Genomic DNA, 21,218 nt, shown 5'->3' with positions numbered 1-21,218 from the left:
TCATATGTGGGGTCAGGGATTGAACCCAGGCCAGCCACATACAAAGTGAATGCCTTACTTACACCATACTATCTCTCCAGCCCCTAAAATCCTGATTTGTGACTTTTAAAAGAGACTGAAAATCCAACCACCCCCTACTTGGAGTCTTGAAGCCAAGCAGCAGCCCACACTATGTGAGAGGTGAGATTTACCCTGGTTGCCTTCACTCCGTCCTGTCTACTTTGAGGTTCTTTCACTCATTCATGATCCCTTTGTCATGGTATCAGTTTGTGTCATCATAGACTTTGAGTTTGTAACTTGATGAAACCGCAACAGAGAAAGCAAAATATAGTAAAAAAATTCATAAAAAGAGGTTCCTATTCCATTTCAATAAGCCAATGAACATTTGTTAAGGAAAAGGAATTTAGAAATGGTATCAAATAACATTAGTACAACTTTTCTTTGGGGGGGGGGGGCACACCCGGTAACACTCAGGGGTTACTCCTGGCTATGCGTTCAGAAATCGCTCCTGACTTGGGACCATATGGGACGCCAGGGGATTGAACCGTGGTCAGTCCTAGGCTAGGGCTTGCAAGGCAGACGCTTGCGCCACCTCTAGCACCACCGCGCCAGCCCCAGCAATAGTACAACTTTTAAATGATGTCATAAGATTTCTCATTGAGAATCTTTTGTTTTGTTTTGTTTTGTTTTTTGTTTTTGTTTTTGGGTCACACCCGGCAGCGCTCAGGGGTTACTCCTGGCTCTACACTCAGAAATTGCTCCTGGCAGGCTCAGGGGACCATATAGGATGCCGGGATTCGAACCACTGATCTTCGTCATGCAAGGAAAAATGCCTTACCTCCGTGCTATCTCTCCGGCCCCTCTCATTGAGAATCTTATTAATTAGGAAATAATATCCAACTAATACTGAGAAAATATCTCTTGAACTAAGATTGGGGAAGCAGAATTCTTTACAAAGTATGAAAGCCAGTCTAGTATGAAAGCCAGAGATTATGCAGGAATTATGGTGATTTTCTTGCTTGCAGCCAACCCCAGTTCCAATCCAGATCAACGTATAAGGCCCCCTGTGTACACACAGAAATCAGTCAGGAGCAGAGAACCAGGAGTAGCTCCTTAGCACAGTTAGCTGTGGCCCCAGCTATGCTCCCTCCAAGAAGAAAATGAAATTTAAAATTTTGGATGCTCTAGATTTGCAGACTCAGGAATATTTCCTTGGCATGATGGTTGCAGTTAGAGTAGTGGGAATCTGCCACAAAGCACAGGAACTAAGCAGTTTATGCTCTGGATAAGAAAGACCCCCACAGGCCAGGGAAACAATAAAGCAGGCAGGAAGCTTGCCTTGCATGCAGCCAACTTGTGTTCAATTCCTGATACTCCACATTGTTTCTGGAGCACCACCAGGAGTGATCACAGCATAGAGCCAGGAATAAGCCCTGAGAAGCCCCACAGTCACACCTCTCTCAGCCCTTGACTGTCTCTAGTTGGAAATGTGTCAATAACATTTATGGATTTCTATTTGCCATTCTCCACTGCAAAGCTGCAGGTCTCTGTGGAAGGCTGTGCACAACCTTTGTTTCCATCATCCTGAGGCTTCTAGGGGAAAATGCCTCTAGTCAGTCACCCCTCTTCTGCATTTCTCTCCCTGGTACTATTGTTCTTTTAGATCACCTACCTCTATGACCTTCCATGAGGCTGCCTGATCCACTGACCCAAGACCAGATTGAGTCCATCTGCAGAAAGTCCATGAAGACAAACTGGGACCACAACTATGGAGATAAGGTGGGTGTTTCCAGGAGGCATAGCACTTCCCACAGTCACCTGGTGGCCATGCACTGTAGTAGGAAAGGAATTCCTAACTATGGCTTCTGGTTTCCAAGGAGCCTTTATGGAGGGTTATGTGAAGTATGTAAAAACAAAACAAAACAAAAAAACCCAGGAAAAACAAGGACACTTGGAGCATTCTGCAGGTTATTTCATTCAAGTCAAATGAGACCATATTTCTGGCACATACTACACATTCATCTTTCTATACCTGGGAATTTTTTCTCTTTTTCCACATTTTCCTCCAAATAAATCTTCTTAATATTTTTCCTAAATACCTTCCAGGGAAATTTTAATGACGTGTATTATATGCTTGCGTATGTATTATATTTCTTTCTTTTTCTTTCTTTCCTTCCTTCCTTCCTTCCTTCCTTCCTTCCTTCCTTCCTTCCTTCCTTCCTTCCTTCCTTCCTTCCTTCCTTCCTTCCTTCCTTCCTTCCTTCCTTCCTTCCTTCCTTCCTTCCTTTTTTTCTTTTTGGCCACACCCAGTGATGCTCATAGCTCTGGCTATGCACTCAGAAATTGCTCCTGGCTCTGGGGACCATTGGGCACCAAGGATCAAACCAAGTTTCATCTTGGATTGGCTGCTACTGCTGTGCTATTGCTCTGGCCCTATATGTACTATATTTCTATCTATAACTCATACAATGTTAAACTTAAGGAAGGGAGAAATAATATGGAAATCAAGGTGCTTATCTTGTATGTAACTAATCCCTATTCAATCCCTGGCCCCTAAGCACTTCCATGGGTGATTCCTGAGCACAGAACAAGGAGTATCTCCTGAGCATCATTGGGTATGTCCCAACCCAGCCACCAAAAAGAAAGAAAGAAAGAAAGTTTAAAGGTTATAATGTTTTATACTCTTCCCAAGAACCAACTTCACCCTCTGTAAAACATTTTTTAAATTTAATATTGTTTGTTTGGGGAGCACATCTGGCAATGTTCTACTCCCTTGCTTTATCTTCAGAAATTTTATGCTTGGGAACCATAAGGAATGCCAGATGGAGCCCAGGTTAACCATATGCAAGGCAAGCACCTTATCCACTTAAGGCAAGTACTCTTATCCTCAATTTTTACTTTGTGGAGGATGTTATTACTCTCATTAGAAATTCATATACTTATTATAATTTTTCTAAAAATAATGGTTTTGGAGGGCAGGGAGCCACACCCAGCAGTGCTTAAGGGTTTCTCCTGACTCTGCACTCTGGAATTACTCCTGGTGTTGCTTTGAGGACCATATGGGATGCCAGGATCAAACACTGGTCAGTTGGCTTCATGCAAGACAAACATCCTACCAGCTGTGCTATCACTTTGGCCCTTCTAGTAAAGTTTTAAGTGATTATTTCTCCATACTTATTTCAGAAACATTAGTGGCATCCCATAATTTTTTACTTTCTAAAATAACCTACAGATTACTAAATGAGTTGAAAAAAAACTGCCACTCCCAAAAAAATTTGCATCCAATTTCCCATGTAAGTTGTAAGTCATGATTCTCATACCTATGACCAGCAGCAGCAGTGAGAATAAATCCAGAAGGACAAGGCCCCAGGAGATCTCACTGTAGTGACTGGCATAACAACAGAGAGTTCCAAAGGGAAAGTGGCAGGATGTAGATTTGGGTGAGAGAGTATATGGTCCACATGCCAGCCTACTAACTAGGAGGCCATGGGGAATTATTAATCTGTGAAATGGGATTACAATTCCAACCTGCTCAGCCTGCTGCCACAATAATCTGTGTGTTCTTGGTATTAGCACTTTACCCTTGCCTACTATGTCACCAAATGACAATATGTGATTATTTATTCTTGCTTATTTCATTTTTGTGTCTTCTGGAGAGAGTTGTCACAGATAATGTCTTAGCAGGATGAAAGTCCTATGTCAGTCTCATCTGTTCTGAGCTCTGCTGAACCATCTGCCATATTGCAGAATGTCTGCCCAAGTGCTTCATGCTGATACTGTCCTGTCCTTCACCTTCTGCTCTTCAAGAGACAGCTGCTGTTTCTAATACTGCTGACTGAATGTTTTTGTTTTCTCTGCCAATCATTTAAACATTTTTAATCTTTCAGTCTCCTTAGATTCATTCTCAAAAATAACCTATATAAACTAGATTTTGATTTCCTTTGCTCAGAATTTAGACCTGGTTTCCTCTTATAGTCAATGATATCTCCATACTTCCAGGTACTCAGGTCAAGCACTTTTGAGTTACTCTGAATTTCTCTCTCTACCATCTTTTTGTTTTTTTATCCCAGAATTGATCTAGAATTTGACCACCTGAATTACCACCACTGTTCAAATCTGACCAGTTTACACCTGTATCACTGTTAATATTCTAACTTCTGCTCATAGAACTTAAGCAATTGGTAGCCTTGAGAATATAAGTTATGGCAGGACATCAAAATCCTGCTCAGCATTCCAAGGGCTCCTATTCCATTCAAAGCCAATTTCATCATGACTATCATGCCCCAGGAGGCCCTTGTATCTTATCCTCTTACTTCTGCCACTTCATTTAACTCCCTCTTCTTCACACACAATGATCTCTTTATTCCTTTAGAACACTTCAGAACATGCGTACTTTAAGGGCTTTGTATTTATGATTTCCTCTGTCTGGCATGTTTTCCCCTGAAGAGCTACATGATTCATCCCTCACTTTTCTTTCTTTTTTTTTTTTTCCACAATGGAATGTGAATTGAGAAATAACTGCTTTGAACTCAGGCAATACAGGATAATTTTATTATCGTCTTAGAGTAGTACGTAATTTTGTCCCTAGGCAGAATATAAACTGATGGATTTTAATTCGAACATGGTTTGTTTCTGGTTTATTTTTTAACCTAATTGCATAACCTGTAAAATACATAACTTGGGATCAAAATATTAAGAGGTTGATTCAGTAGGTGTTTGGTGAATTATATTTAGTTTGGAAGCAGTTTATTAGTACAGATGCTAAATGTGTATCAAGGAAGTGTCATGCTAGGGGTCAGAGTGATAGCTCAGCAGTAAAGTGTTTGCCTTGTTTGTGGCCTTCCCCAGATGGACCTGGGTTCGATCTCTGGCATCTCATATGGTCCCCATAGAACCAGGAGTAAATCCAAAGTGGCCTAAAAAACAAAAACAAACTCTTTTTCTAAAAATATTAGCAAAATAGGGTACATTTTTATTGTCATTGCAGTACTGGTGCAGGGGGAATACATGGCAGTACTTGGGTTAGGACCACATAAGAAGGTGTTGTGGGACCCTGCCAGGCTGGAGCAAGGCCCCTCATACTTGTAAGGCCTGTGATCAACAAGCCTGACTCATATCTCTGCCCCTTTTAGATAGGCTTCTTGATGTTAATCATTATTCTCAAAAGCACTTACCAATGGATAGTTTCATGTCCAAACATCAATGGATACCAATGGATAGTTTTATGTCCAAACATCATGCATTTTGACTTTCACATTAAGAAAGAAAGCACTAACAATGTGCTTCCATGCAAATAATATCAACTGCTGGACAGTTCACTTCTCTAACAGAATGTGCTTCTGAGGAAAATATAATTTTTAAAGAGTACAAAAGCAACTATTAGTAGTTATTTTAAGCTGTGAGGTGGCTGAGGGCCTCAGGTGCTCCTGTGCTGGGGTTTCACACATGCAGGCAATAGAGCCTTGCCTTGGAGCTTCTCTGGCCTTGCCATCTAGGCCTTCCCTGCCTTTCTTGCTTCACTTATTCCCATAAAAGCAGTCTTCAGTTTGCTCTAGCCCATGCACTTCCAACCTCAGTTTTCCAGCTCCTCATTTCTGATCTTAGCAAAGATACAGACAATCTATGGCTCTGTGGGGAGCGTGCAAGGAACACCCGAGAACTGAAACCAACCAAGCCCCAGAGCTGCACTTGTCCCCTATCCTACAAAAATTTGCCTTAATAGTTTAGTCTCCAACCCTTAAGGGCACCAGAGCATAGCCTTGAATTGCATTTCACAGGCAAGCAGCGAGTGCCCTTGCCTGGACCTCGCTGTGGTGCTTTTCTCAGAGAATATGTCATATGACCTTAGGTTAGTCTCCAAAACCTCAGAGCTACCTGGAGTTAAGGGCAACTAGGCACCCAACATCACTCAGTGCAAGTGGTTCCCAGCACCCTTCTGAGTAGAGCTCAGCTGCCTTTCCTTTTCATTGACCTGTTTGTTAGCTCTCAGCAAGCACGTTGGTTGGTGATGGGAACATTGTACCGGTGAAGGGGAGTGTTCTGTTTATGACTGAAAATCAACTACAATCATGCTTGTAATCACGGTGCTTAAATAAAAATTTTATATTAAAAAAAAGACTAGAGATTTCCATGTCCCTCAGTATATTTCCACTTATGTCCCTGTAAATGACAGACTGTCTCCCTGAGTGTCCTTGCTCATTCCACACCTTCCTAAAGAGTTCAAAGTCTAGTACAAATGAGCCTCCAATGCATTGCTTTCATAATTCAACAAGCGTTTAGAGGGTCTTGCCAAGAACAAGAACTCAAGGTGAATGACAAAAGCACTGACCAATGGGCACTCAGTAAATCAGGCGTGAGCATAGAGGAGAAATTTACCTGACTTCCCTTCCAAAAGGTAAGCACCTGAGGCAGGCTGTACAATTCTCAACACTGAATTTGGCAAAATAGAGATTCTATTAGTATTTGCTGAATAAATGAAGGAAATTGGACTTCATTTAACATATCCTCAATTCATTTATTTAATAAATCTTTATGAAATACCCATTATATGGTAGAATATTACAAAATTCTGTAAAGTTAAGTTTTATAGAAACTATGATCTAGCTCCATCACCTTAGAGAGAACAGACCCCTCTACAGCCATGCACAGGATTTTATCGAGGGCTGTTGCTCTGAATCAGGTGCTTATGCATGCAATTTGATTCTTTGAGCACAGCAGTATTTTTATCCAATATATTACATCTAAGTTCTGGGGCTAGCGTGATAGCACAGCAGTAGGACATTTGCCTTGCATGCAGCTGACCTGGAAAGGACCCAGGTTTGGTACCTAGCATCCCATATGATCCCCCAAGCCTGCCAGAAGTGATTTCTGAGCGCAGTGCCAGGAATAACCCCTGAGCGCTGCTGGGTGTGACACCCAAACAAAACAAAACAAACAAACAAACAAACAAAAATCTAAGAATTTAATTTATAAATTTATGGGCAACAGCAATCCTTTTAAAGAGCTGGTTTTGTTTCCTCCAGAAACAATTGGTTTTTCCCTTCTAATTCAGGGAGCTACACCTTGTGAGCCAGACAGGTGCTTACAGGTAATCTTCATATTTAGGAACACAATTTTTCCACTAGAAACAACTCTCTCACTTTTTTTCCTCTCCATTCTCTTTCTCTCTCCTCTCTGAAATACAAGGATCATCTTCTTTTCTAGATAGATTTTAGGTCAAACATCATGGTGCTCAGAGCTTATTCATAGAGGTGCTGGGAGATTACGCCAAGATCAGCAAAGTGCAAGGCAAGTGCCTGGTGCTTTGTCTCTAATTTGAGGGATCATCTTGTTAAGGGAAACTTGAAAAAGTAAAAAGCATCCACCAGCCCAAGGAAAATGGTGGGAGCCTGTCCCTGAGTAGGAAAGAGCAGATTAGTCTACAGTGAGCAGGCCAAGTTCCTACAGAAACATTTCAGGGGAGGGGGAGGGTTTGGGGTTTTGGAAGTTGTCTTCTTAGAATAGAGAATACTTCTTCAGGTAAAGAATATACTGAATCAAGTGATAAGTTGATCTATTGTCCACCCATTTTACTCTAGCTGAAATCTGCCACTTTCCCACTATGCCCTTACCCTGAGAAAGTCTCTCATCTTCCATTCTTAGGGGAAAAGAGAGCTTTTAGAGAGGCCTTGAGAAAAGGGAAATCAAGTGCTCACTTCGGCAGCACATATACTAAAATTGGAACGATACAGAGAAGATTAACATGGCCCCTGCGCAAGGATGACATGCAAATTCGTGAAGCGTTTTGTATTTTTTTTCTTTTTCTTTACAGCATCTCCCGTGTTCTATATTTTTTCTTTGTTTGTTTTTTGGGCCACACCTGGCGACACTCAGGGGTTACTCCTGGCTATGCACTCAGAAATCGCTCTTGGCTTGGGGGACCATATGGGACGCCGGGAGATCGAACATCGGTCTGTCCTAGGTTAGCGTGGGCAAGTCAGACGCCTTACCCCTTGTGCCACCACACTGGCCCCTATGCGTTCTGTATTTTTAAAAGACAGGATAGTAATAATACCCAGAGACAATAGAAATGAGGGCCAGAAGGATCAGCGTATGATATGAGCTTATCACAAAGAGTGGTGAGTGCAATAGGTGAAATAACTGCACTAACAATTACAATATTAGTGACAATAATAGGGAGAGAAAGAGAAATAGAATGCCTGTCCCGAAGACAGTTATGGGGTGGGGAGGAGTGAAATGGGGAACATTGGTGGTGGAAAAATTACACAGGTGAAGGTGGTATACTGAAATCCAATTACAAATTACATTTTTGTAACCCTGGTGCTTAAATAAAGGGGGGGGAATAAAAGAGGACTCAAGGATCAGAGTAACCCCCTGGATGATTAATCTCTCACAAGGTTGCTCTATCCCTGTCATACAGGTGTTATGAGAATGTCATATAATCACCCTTCCTGTTTGAAACACATCCTACCCTCATGTATTTACATGTGACCTCCAATGTTGGGTTTTCATCTTCACAGAAATTCAGCAAAGTAACCTCTTTCTGGGGCAGGAGAGCTAACTCAATGGGTTGAGTATAGGCATTTCATGCAGAAGTCCTGGGTTTCCTAAGCAATTTTGGGAGTGACATCCCTAAAAATATGGAGCTGGGAGAGACCCCTTTTACTGGAAGAGAAAAGAACAACAATAACATACCCTCTCCATATTATGCTCTATTTTGATACTTTAGATTTTTTTTCCGGGGGGTGGTGGGGCACACTGGTGATGCTCAGGGCTTACTTCTGGTTCTGCACCAGGAATCACTCCAGGCAGTGCTCAGGGGACTATATGGTAGGCAGGTGGTATGTGCAAGACACACACTCTACCTGCTGTATCAACTCTCAGGCCCAGAAAGGTCTCTTTGAGTTAACTCATGAACAGTTCTTAAGTGATCACTTAGCATCTTTAGAAAGAATCCTTCTAGAGAAAGGGCATTGTGATGATCAATAGCAGATATGAAGCTCGGGTGGAATGAAATCCAGTAGTAAGCTTCCAAGCTGACTTTGAAATCAGGTAAATGATTCTTCTAAGGAACTGAGAACACCAACCGAAGACAGATTAGCAGCATAAAGATCCCAAAGGATCTTTTCAAACTGGAGTTGTATTACCTTCCTCAATTATCCTGTGGTAAGCCAAAGAAAGCTATTGAGGGGGGGGGGGACAGAGTGGTGGCACGGCGGTAGGGCATTTGCCTTGCACACGCTAACCTAGGACAGACCACGGCTCGATCCCCCTGCGTCCCATATGGTCCCCCATGCCGGAACGATTTCTGAGCACATAGCCAGGAGTAACCCCTGAGGGTCACCGGGTGTGCCCCTTCCCAAAAAAGAAAGCTACTGAGAAGGGGAAAAATGCTACAACAACTCCTTTCCGTGCCTTACTCTGCTCTTTACCTCATTAACAAGTAACCCGTGCGCAACATCCCAGTTTGTGTTATATCTCTTAGGCCCCAAATCAGTGAAGGAAACCCTACAACCACTCTCAGGGCATTCGGTTACCATAAGAGGACTCAAACGCTTCAGTCCCTGGGAAATTCACTTGAAAGAAGCAATTACCTTGAGCATGCGAATTTCTCGCAGGGCAATTTTCTTTATGACAGGGTCCTCTTCGGATTCCAGAAACCGCTTGATGGCCACAATCTGGCCCGTGTCCCTGTTTCTGCATTTGAAAACAACTCCGTAGGAGCCTTCGCCAATTTTCCCAATTTTTTCATACTTCTCCATCCCGGAGAGAGAAATTGGTCTCCGAAGGGATCTGAGACACAGCGGCTTTAAAACACGGCTGTGAATGGACGGTATGAGAGATCACTCCCAACACCAAGATCCTAGAACAGAAAGCACTTGCTAGAGAACCAGGAATGGACCCAAAAGCAAAGCCTAGCTGGTCGCCCTGCACCAGGTGATAGCCCAGAGTTAGCAGCCTCCCGGCAGCACCCCATTCCAATGGTCCGCGGGTTAAAGTGTAACCCGGCGTCCTAAAGCAAGCACAGGCAGGGTGGTAAAACAATCCATCTTTTTAGTGTTCAGTTCATCCGACCTCAGACACCTGAGCTAGTCGGAGGACGGGGGGAGGTTTAGGGCTTCCCCGGTTCTAATTTCGGGTCTCATTTCCTCGGGCAAGAAGACACCGGCCGGCTGCCCAAGGGGGGCGGCACGGAACAGGCCGGAGGGAAGCTCAGGGCCCTGGATCTGCAAGCTCCGGGCCCCGACCCTGCAGGGGGGTCCACTGGGGTCCCGACGGGCACCCGCAGAAGCGCGAAGCCCAGTTCTCCACCACGCCCCGGCCTGGAGGCAGCTGCGTGGTCGCACCCCGACGCCACCGGCTCGCCCACCCCGGGGCTTGTCCCCTGCGCCACGTGCAACCTAGGCTGCGCCTCGATTCCCGGCCCGCGCGGCCTCCCCACCCGGGACTCACGGCGCCGCCCGCCCCGGCCTCGCCGACTCTCGCGCGCTGCCCGATCGAGCAATCAATCCCTATGGGAACCTGGGCGGGGCCGCCGGGCCGCCTCTCGCGCGGCTCTGTGACCTTGGAGGAGCTGCGGGACCGTGGGCCCAGGCCCCGCGCTTCTCCCGAGAAGACAAGGGGGGCTGTTGGTTTGCAAACTCGCGCGGGTGGAGGAACACGCAAGCTCCACCACGCCGGCGCGAGGAACGCCCCAAACCCCACTCACTTCACTGACGTTGTGCCCTTGCAGGGAATCAGAGTTGGTCCATCCTGCAACTTGGACCAACTAGGTAATAATTATGTTCTGCTCTCTATACTGTGGACACCTCTGCAGGACTGCATCTGTGACCCAATCGGTGCTGTAGGGTATGCATGAATGGACGAGCAGACAGACAGATGGGTAGATGTATGGATGGATAGATGGACGGATGATAGATGGCTGAATGAAGGGACGGACAGGTAAATGGATGGATAGATGGACGGATGTATGAACGGACAGATGTATGGACGAATGGATGGACAGGTTCTGACAGGTAGATGGGTGGATGGATGGAAGGACAGGCAGATGGATGGATGGATGGACGGATAAATGGATGCAGAGATGGACGGATGGATGGACAGGCTCTGACAGAGAGGTGGATGGATGGAGAAATGGGTGGATGGACAGAAGGACAGATGGATAGATAAATGTATGGATGGACAGATAGATGGACGGATGGATGGACAGACTCAGTAGGTGGATGGATGGAGAGATGAGTGGATGGCTGGACAAATGGGTAAATGGTTGGACAGAGAAATGGCTAGATGAGTGGACAGAGATGGTGGGTGGATGAATGGACTGCTAAATGATGGACAGACAGATGGATGGACAGAGGTGGGGCTGAATGGACAAAAGGGTGGATGAAAGGAAAGATGTGCAAAATAACAAATGAGAAAGGAAATGAGAAGCAGGGCAGTTGATATTGGCTAAAACCCTCGCTTTCTTTAGTGATTACTGTGCAGGAAGAGGGCAGGAGCCCTCACCTTCTGAGAATTGCAGGCTTTTAGGTTCTGTATTCCTATTCTTTCATTTGATTCCTAGTCACTCAGGTCTGAGCACAGTAGTGGGAAGTTGTACACCTGGGAAATAATGAAACAAGGTAGTTACTGAGCAGACCACCTCACTACTTGGTCATCTAGCCCACTCTGTATGCCTTGCACTGCGGTGGGTATAGAGAGAATACAGCAGATTAGCACTTTTGTTGAGTGTGCTGCTCTGAACACAGCCATCTCAAGTTTGATTTCCAGCACCACACATCAAATGGACCCCTAATCCCTGAGGGTAGAACCAGGAGAAAACTCTGAATACAGTTGGGTATGGCCAAACAACAATGACAAAAGGAACCATAAAGATGATGTCCAGGAAGGGATTAGAGATGGATCTCCCAGAAATTCTTTGCAAATGATCAAGGTTTGTCTACTTTTCTCTTTTTAAATATCATCACATAAATGTAATGGTATGTAGGATTTTGAGGGTAAGCTTTTTTCTCTTAATAAATGCATTTGTGATTTATCCAGACTGCTGCCTTTATCACTGGTTCATTTTTTTAAACTATTGAGTATTATTATTCCATGGTATGAATATACCATACCTTATTTATCTGGCCCCTACTGAAGATCATTTGAATGGTTTTTAAATTTTTTGATTAGTTATAAATCAAATTGCTTCAGGGCTGGAGCGATAACACAGTGGTAGGGAATTTGCCTTGCACTTGGCCGATCCAGGACGGACCTTGGTTCAATCCCTGGCGACCCGTATGGTCCCCCGAGTCAGGAACGATATCTGAGCACATAGCCAGGAGCAACCCCTGAGCATTACAGGGTGTGGCCCCAAAAGCAAAAATAAATAAATAATATTGCTTCAAACTTTGTGTGAAACCTTTTGACTTGAAATTTTTGTGTGGATCTTTGTTTTAATTTCCCTTGGGAAAATAATTATGAAAATTAAGTCTATCACATGATGAGTAAATGTTTTTGTAAGTCATGGCCAAATGTTTCCAAAGTAACTACTGTTTACTTTTCTGCTAGCAACATTTTGTTTGCTTCATATATCAGTTCTTTTACTAATAGCCATTAGAAGGGTGAATAATATTTTTGCATTATTTTTTTTGAGGGGATAGCATACACAGAGTTACTTAGGGCTTACTCCTGGCTTTGTGCTCAGAGATCACTACTAGTGATGCTGGGGATTGAACAAGAATTGGTCAAATGGGCTCAGAGAGATAGCACAGCGGCGTTTGCCTTGCAAGCAGCCGATCCAGGACCAAAGGTGGTTGGTTTGAATCCCGGTGTCCCATATGGTCCCCTGTGCCTGCCAGGAGCTATTTCTGAGCAGACAGCCAGGAGTAACCCCTGAGCACCGTCAGGTGTGGCCCAGAAAACCTAAAAAAAAAAAAAGAATTGGTCAAATGCTAGACAAGCACCTTACCCACTCTACTATTTCTGCAGTCCCAATTTTTTGCAGTCTTAATTTGCATTTTCTTAAATGCTAACTAACATTGAGCTGATCTTCATGTTATCATTTGTTATCTGGATTTTCTCACTCCAGGGGCTTCTGTAAATTCCTTAGTATTTTCAGTGTGGATTGTCATGCCATCTTCGATCAGTTCTAAGTGACATGACTTTTCTTTATTTTACTTATTGAACCTTTAGTAGATTGAGTCTATTTTAAGAGAAGATAGATTTGTCTTGTTATTGTATTTAAGAGGAAAAAAATCAATCTTGTATCACCTGGGTAGGATGCTGGTGGTAGATTTCTTTGGAATATTTATGGTAGGCAACATATAAGGTAACAATGATCTCTGCGCTCTGTTATTTATGTGCATATAGCCTTGATATTCTCATTGACTTTCAGTGAAGGCTTGATTTACTTCTTGTGGAATAGATTATGGCAAGAGTAATGAAATAGGGGTTGGAGAGAGAGAGAGAGAGAGAGAGAGAGAGAGAGAGAGAGAGAGAGAGAGAGAGAGAGAGAGAGAGAGAGAGAGAGAGAGAGAACTGCAGGTAGGGGGTTTGCCTGTTCCTGGCAGACTGGGGTTGATCCCTGGCACCCTATCTGGTGCCTTTCCAGGGGGTAAGCCTTGAGCACCACTAGCTTTGTTTCCAAAATAAAAACACACACATACAACCCCCCCCCAAATAATTAGTTACTGAGTTTAATATTTTGTGAAGAGTTGTAGCTTGCCAATAACTCTATGTATGGAACTTGGAAGTAGAATGCCCCCAGATCACTTTGTGAGCTTTCACATGAGACCATAAATGCAGCTGACAACATAACCTCAGTTTCATGAGATCTTGATCCAAAGGGAATTTATTTTTTCATTCTTGACCTCTGAAAGTCGTGATATAATAGATTATTGATATTTATATTTATATATATTTATATTTGAGATAATTTATTATACAACCATTATTAACACACATTTTTATTAGATTGAGAAAGTTCTTTTTTTTGGGGGGGGCCACACCCAGCGGTGCTCAGGGGTTACTCCTGGATGTCTGCTCAGAAATAGCTCCTGGCAGGCATGGGGGATCATATGGGACACCGGGATTTGAACCAACCACCTTTGGTCCTGGATCGGCTGCTTGCAAGGCAAACACCGCTGTGCTATCTCTCTGGGCCCAAGAGAAAGTTCTTATTTTCTGAGAAATATTTTTGTTTGTTGTTGATGCTTTGTGTTTTGTTGTTCACTTTTAGTTGAGTTTGTTTGTTTTTGCTATACCTGGTAGGTAGAACTCAGGGCCTACCCCTTGTTGAGCTTGGGAGACCATAGATGGTGCTAGCAATTGAACCCAGATTGGCTTCGTGCAAGATAAGCACTCTACCCAATGTATTATCACCCTGGCCTCAATGAGAGGCTATCATAAAATAAATAAATGCATGTTGAACTTCATCATGTTTTCTGCATCTGTTGAGGTGATCGATAATTCATCTTAGTTTGTTGGCAAAGTAAATTATATAGACTAATTTGAAAATGTCAAACTAATTTTGCATCCTCAGATAGATCCAACTTAGTTATGATGTTCTGTTACTTTGAAATATTGGTGTACTTGGTTAGTTATAGTTCAACAAAGATTTTTGTGTAATATTTTACAAGAGATATTGATGTTTATTTTAAGACTTTTGAAACTTAGTCAAGTTTTGGAATCTGGGTAATGTTAATTTCACAAGATGAGTTAGGAAATGTCTCCTTCTGTTTTATGGAGAAGTTTACATTAAATTAGTATAATTTATTCTTAAATGTTTGTGAAAATTTTCCAGTAAAACCACCTGGTTCCAGTGTTTTCTTTGTTGAAATGTTTTAAAGTTGCATAATATATTTCTGTAGCAATAAAGTACTATTAAGGGCATTTATTTCTTCTTCAGTGAGTGTTGAAAATTCAAGGAATTGAAATTTGCTTTCAAGAAATTTGCCTACTGCAACCATAAATTTAAATTTTAGACTAAAACTGTCCATACTTATATTTTTAACCTTTTGAAGTTTGTGGGATATATACAGTAGTGTTCCTTGTGCCATTGTAATTTCCTCTTGTAATTATAATTGTTGTTATATGGTTACATCTTATGATGTTCAGAAGTCTTACAGAGCTGGAATTCAAAGCCCAGGCCCATATTGCCAGCCCCTGCTATGCCATGTTTTGATGTTGGTAATTTGATTCTTTCACTTTTTTCCCCCAGCCAGATCAAATAAAGCTGACCAATATTACTGGTTTTGATATATCCTCTTTTCTAAAGTAAGCTTTGTTTTCTAAACAACAATTTAAATACTTCCCAGAGGACCAGAGTACATCAGATAGGATACTTGCCTTGCACACAGCCAACTGAGGTTTGATCTCTGGCATCCCATATGTTCTCCCCAAACTCTGCCAGGAATGATCCCTGAGCATAGAACCAGAGGTAAATTTTAACACTGGCTGTGTCCCTAAAGACAAAAATAAATAGATAAAATAAATACCTCCCAGAAATTGATTTGTTGTATAGTCATTTTTTAGTTTTTTAATTTTTTTATTACTTCCATTTTGACCAGAGATTCTTTTAGAGTGTGTCATTTAATTTCCATTCTCTTGGGAAATATTTTCCAGATACCTTTTCATTATAGAATTCTAATATAATGGCATTGTTGTCAGAGAAATGATTTTGTATGATTTAAAATTTTGAAATACATTAACCTTTATTTTATGGCCTTAAATATGGTTCATACTAGTGAAAGCTTCCTTTAGACCATTAAAAATAACTTTTTAAAATAAGGTGAGAGTCCATGTGCATTTCTCCATGACTACCTTGTCTCAAGTTCACATCAGGCAAAAGTTGGTCTGGAAGATTAACTTTATGGACTCCACAAGGTTCAGAGCCCAAGGAGATTGAACCTGTGCCAAGCCTGTTGGTAGTAAAGTATGGAGCAAGTACACCAGTTATTTATGCCTAAGTAGGCAGTGAACCAGAAAGCTAGCGTGACTTGCAGCTATGTCAGTTGTTTTGTTTGAAGGAAGCTGGAGGAAAATATTCAAGAACAGCTTTGAATACACAAACAGTTGAAGTCATCATTTCGTGCAAAAGGGAGAAGATGCTACTATGGGCTCTATATTGTCAAATAAAAGGCAAATAATTTTTGGTTGGCAAGACTGAACTTTGTGTAGTTACTATAGAATTTTAACTTTTAGAAACTTTATTATAGGGAAGTTAAGAAGTGAGAGTCTTTTCGGCAAGTCAATAGAAAGAACAATGAAAGAACTTACTAGAGAATATGTAATTAAATAATAATTAATATGCTAAAATTTTTATAATTAGAAATTTTTACTTTATTTCAAAAATATTTTTTTTGAGAAAAACACTAAATATCCTATGGTTTTTTTTAATCACTTAAGAAAAAAAAGAATTCACAAAGTGAATGAATAGGGAAGTAGAAAGCCTGTCTAGAGTACAGGTGGGGTGGGGTGGGGAGGAGGGAGGTACAGGACATTGGTGATGGGAATGTTGCACTGGTGAAGGGGGGTGTTCTTTACATGACTGAAACCTAAGTACAACCACATTTGTAATCAAGGTGTTTAAATAAAGATATTAAAAAAAAGAATTCAATAGAGAAACATATAAGATAAAAAAAGTAGAGTAGGAGAAGCCAGAGAGCTAATAGCTAGTACTGTGGGTAAGGTATTTGTCTTGCACTTGTCTTGTGCCCAGGCTCAATTCCCAGCATCCATAATGTCTCCTAAGGTATGATCTCTGAATGCAAAACCAGAAATAAGTGTTGAGCACTGCTGGGCGTGACCCCAAAACAAATAAACAAGCAAACAAAAAAAAAGGTATAGCAGGAATTTGCACTTAGAAGACCAGAAATTCTACTTTTTACTTGTGTGTGATCTTTTGCAAGATAATTAGCATAGTCTGTTACAACAAAATGGCGAGTCAATGTGTGCTTTGCTATGTGCAGGAATTATGCAGTCTTGTGAGCCTTACAGGAACTGGCATTAGGAGCTGTGTTATCCTGAGGCTTCAGATGAGGAAACAGTTTTATGATGGAATAGTAATTTTCCCAAGGATGCAAAGCCAGTGAGAGTGAGTTGTGAAGCTGGGATTGGAACCTAGGAAGCAGTTATTCTGACTCAAAACATTTGCTCTTAACCATGTTGCTCAGACTACCAGATCCATGGAAATAGTTGCTAGGAATTTCAAGTTGATCTATAGAACACTGAAAATTGATCCAAAGTATCTATATGGCACTGCCTTTCTCTTTTTGTTTGTAAATGTCAGATCATAGACAATTTTTATATAGGTCTCTGCTCCAGGAGCTGTGATAGCTGAGATCCAGGAACTTCCCTTGCATTACTGTCTCTCTGTCCCTCCCACAGGCCTTCTCAAACTCTCATAAATTCCTAAGTGAGAAGAGTCTCAGGAGTAGTTTTTGCTCTATGGAGTGACTTCTGGGTGGAGACAGATGAGGGTTGCCTAAAGAGATATCAAGTCATGATTAGAAGTTTGGCCTTCTCATCCTCCCCTACTGCCACTCCATAGAGGGGACAGAGGAGTTGACAATGGAGGTCACGAGTGAGTACATCTAGGTGAACCCCCTCCCTCACCCTGCCCCTTAAAACTTTCCATAAGACAGTCCTGAGAGCTTTCAGGTTGGTGACAGGAGATGCAAGAGTGGGGTTTCAGGATGGAGTGATAACACAGCATGTAGGGCATTTGATTGCATGCAGTTGACCTGGGTTCCATCACCTGCATCCCATATGGTTCCTCTCACCTCTATTACCCCACCCCACCTCTAGCCTGCCAGGGGTGATTTCTGAGAGCAGACTCAGGAGTAACTCTGAGCACCACTGGGTGTGGCCCAAAGCCAAAAATAAGTGGGTTTTCAGGAGGGGCCTAGAAAGTCACACATCTAGAAAGTCATACGTCTCTTCTCTTTGTACAATCACTTGTGCCCTTTATCAGACAGATCCTTTTACAACAGGCAGTTAAGTGCAAGCATTTTATCCTCTACATCCTGTGAGCTGCTGGAGCAAATGAATTGAATCCAGAAGAGAGGAAGTCATAGGAATCTTTGATTTGTAGCCTCTTGGCAGAGGCCAGATTGTTACCTGTAAGCACAGGGTCAGAAGCACACAGGAGACAACCTGAAAGAGTGTGTGTGTGTGTGTGTGTGTGTGTGTGTGTGTGTGTGTGTGTGGTGAGTAGTGTGTGTGTTGTGTGTGTGTTGTGGGGCAAACTTGGTGGACTATGATTCTACCTCTGGGTAGGGTGTCAGAATTGAGTTGAGGCATAGGACCCCAACTGATATCAAGACAGTTGCTTGGTGTTTGTGTGTGGGAGAATCCCCCACACTAGAAGGAAAACACCGATTTCTCTTTTCCTACCAACAGTTTTGTCCTCGTTGCTCACAGCCTCACAGCATCATTATCATATGGCACAATTCTAACACTCTCTGGAGTACAGAGGCCTTACCTGAGTGTCAAGCCAGCGACAAGACCAGATCTTGCCTTTTTGTTGCTACTTCTCCCTCCAATTGCTTCCTATACGGAAAAAGGAGTTGAGTCATCTTGAGTTTGAAATGACATTCTCTGGCTATTCAAGGAAATATTTGAATGAACTTTCACGGCTTTGAGTGGACTTGGAAAAACACTTATTTACAGGGTTCACATGGAAATTGTTACCAGGTACCATTAGGGGGCACTTTGATTTCAGACTCCGTAGCCACATTGTGTTTTATATAGTGGTCCTACAAGGCTGGATATTAGCTGGTTGGCATCACCAAGTATATAGAAGCAGTGACTAAGCTTCTGAGGGGTTAGCCAGTGTAGACTAGACCACTCTGCTCTGCAGGGTAGAAATTGGGTTTCAAACTCAACTTCATCCAGTTCCAAAGTCTACCCTCCACCATGGTGACTGGAGTTATGACAGCAAATAATCCAAAGGGAGGCCAGAGATCAGGAAAGTTCCTGATCAGTATTAACCGTGACAAAACAGGGGCCAGGGCTTAGGGCATTCGCCTTGCACGTGGCTGACCCGGGATGGATCTGGGTTTGATTTATAGCATCCCATATGGTCCCCTGAGCCCGCCAGGAGCGATTTCAGAGCACAGAGACAGGAGTAACCCTTGAGCGTTGCTGGGTGTGGCCCCCAAACAAAACAAATAAACAAAATATGTGACAAAATCAGGCACTTAAACTGCTTTTCCGTTGTCGAGAGTAAAAAGCCTGGCAAATCAACGAAATTGCTAGAACTAAGGAATATCATGTGACATCAGGAAGGGATACATACAGAATGATCTTTCATAGGCGAGGTATGTTGTAGGGTAGCAAAAAAGGACCAAAGTACATCATGAGTACTGATCCATGTCTCTCCATCTGTCTGAGTTGGAGGGTGCTGATGATAGAGGGCACTGGAGTTCTATTTTTTTTTTTTTGGTTTTTGGGCCACACCCATTTGTCACTCAGGGGTTACTCCTGGCTATGCACACAGAAATCGCCCCTAGCTTGGGGGACCATATGGGATGCCAGGGGATCGAACCGAGGTCCGTCCTACACAAGCGTTTGCAAGGCAGACACCTTATCTCTAGCGCCACCTCCCCGGCGCTGGCACTGGAGTTCTTGAGGGAGGAAAGTGGGTATACTGGTCATGGATATAGTGTTGGAATTATTTGCATAAAAACAATTACTAGCAGTATTGTAAATCGCAGAATTCTTTTTAAGTTAATATCTTTATTTAAACACCTTGATTACAAACATGATTGTGGTTGGGTTTCAGTTAAGTAAGGAACAACCCCCTTCACTAGTGCAACATTCCCATCACCAATATCCCAAGTCTCCCTCCTCCCCCCCCACCTGTACTCTAGACAGGCTCTACTTCATTCATTCACATTGTTAGGATAGTTCTCAATGTAGTTATTTCTCTAATTACACTCATCACTCTTTGAAATCACAGACTCTTAGTCAATAAAATTCTTTTTAGACAGAAGATAAAGGGGCCAGAAAGATAGCATGGAGGTAGCCTTGCATGCAGAAGGACGGTGATTTGAATCCCAGCATTTCATATGATCCCCTGAGCCTGCCAGGAGCAATTTCTGAGTGTAGAGCCAGGAGTAACCCCTGAACACTGCCAGGTGTGACCCAAAAACAAAAACAAAAAAGAAGATAAAGGGTCTGAAGCAGTTGCGCAAGAAGTAGGTCCTTTGCCTTGCACATGCTAACCTAGGACAGACTGCGTTTGGATCTCCTGGTATCCCATATGGTCCCCTAAGCCAGGAGCAATTTTTGAGCGCATAGCTAGAAGTAACCACTGAGTGTCACAGGGTGTGCCCCCCAAAAAAAGAAATAAGGTAAAGTAAAAGAAAATAAGAAAGAAAATATCTGTGGACCAGGGCTCAAGCACATGCTCTGCTTATGAGTATTCTGAATTAGTTTTCCAGCACCAAGGGTCCCCTAAGCACTGCAGAAAATGAATCCCCTGAGCTCTAAGATGGAAATTGCACTTGATCACTACTGCCAAATGGCTCCCCCCAAAAAAAATCCCAAAAGAAAAACTGGCAATATTTGTGCATATAACTGGGTAGGAAAGAAAGTGCTGAAAGCACAGGAAGTAAGAATTACTCGCATTAAGTTTATTTCACTTAAGGTAAGGTCTCTTATTATGTAGATTGCTTTAGAAATTCATTCATGGGCCCGGAGAGATGGCACAGCAGCGTTTGCCTTGCAAGCAGCCGATCCAGGACCAAAGGTGGTTGGTTTGAATCCCGGTGTCCCATATGGTCCCCGTGCCTGCCAGGAGCTATTTCTGAGCAGACAGCCAGGAGTAACCCCTGAACACCGCCGGGTGTGGCCCCAAAAACCAAAAACCAAAAACCAAAAAAAAAAAAAAAAAAAAAGAAATCATTCATCTCTTAAGTGGAATCAATGCTATGCATCCTCTCAACTTTCTTTTCCTTTAGAGAAATGTTGTAATATTTCTTCACGAGTCTAAATTACTCTACAAATAGAAATCTCTGGTACCCTGGTTCCATTTTCTGTGTCAACTATTGAATTTTGGGGTGTCTATTGATCCAAAAGATCTAAATAGTTTCATGAGATCACCTTTAAATTGCAGGCAAGCTAAGGAATGGATGAAGATCACAGCTGCAGAAATCTTATTACTGTAAATAGCTTTCACAAGCACAATGTAATATTAGTAATAAGCTCTTGTGACCATCTAAAATGAATCCACA

The 21,218-nt window shown here is 42.5% G+C and overlaps 1 protein-coding gene and 1 non-coding gene across 2 annotated transcripts in view; one reads left to right on the top strand and one right to left on the bottom strand.

Annotated features, from left to right (window-relative positions):
• CDKL1 (cyclin dependent kinase like 1) overlaps positions 1 to 10,507 on the bottom strand; it is a 63,364-nt gene extending 52,857 nt beyond the window's left edge. The window contains exons 1-2 of the mRNA XM_049767427.1: positions 10,453 to 10,507; positions 9,594 to 9,862 (exon numbers count right to left, since the gene is read on the bottom strand). Coding sequence (XP_049623384.1) covers positions 9,594 to 9,761 — 168 coding nt within the window. The 5' untranslated portion in view covers positions 9,762 to 9,862; positions 10,453 to 10,507. The remainder of the gene's footprint in view (positions 1 to 9,593; positions 9,863 to 10,452) is intronic.
• Positions 7,687 to 7,793, top strand: LOC126003110 (U6 spliceosomal RNA). The gene has a single exon (XR_007493652.1). It is a non-coding gene; the product is annotated as a U6 spliceosomal RNA (small nuclear RNA).
• Positions 10,508 to 21,218: the final 10,711 nt, after the last annotated feature.

Source organism: Suncus etruscus, chromosome 2 (assembly GCF_024139225.1).
Source record: "Suncus etruscus isolate mSunEtr1 chromosome 2, mSunEtr1.pri.cur, whole genome shotgun sequence".
Lineage (NCBI taxonomy): Eukaryota > Metazoa > Chordata > Mammalia > Eulipotyphla > Soricidae > Suncus > Suncus etruscus.
Note: the sequence above shows the minus strand (reverse complement) of the source record. Positions and strands in the feature narration are given on the sequence as shown.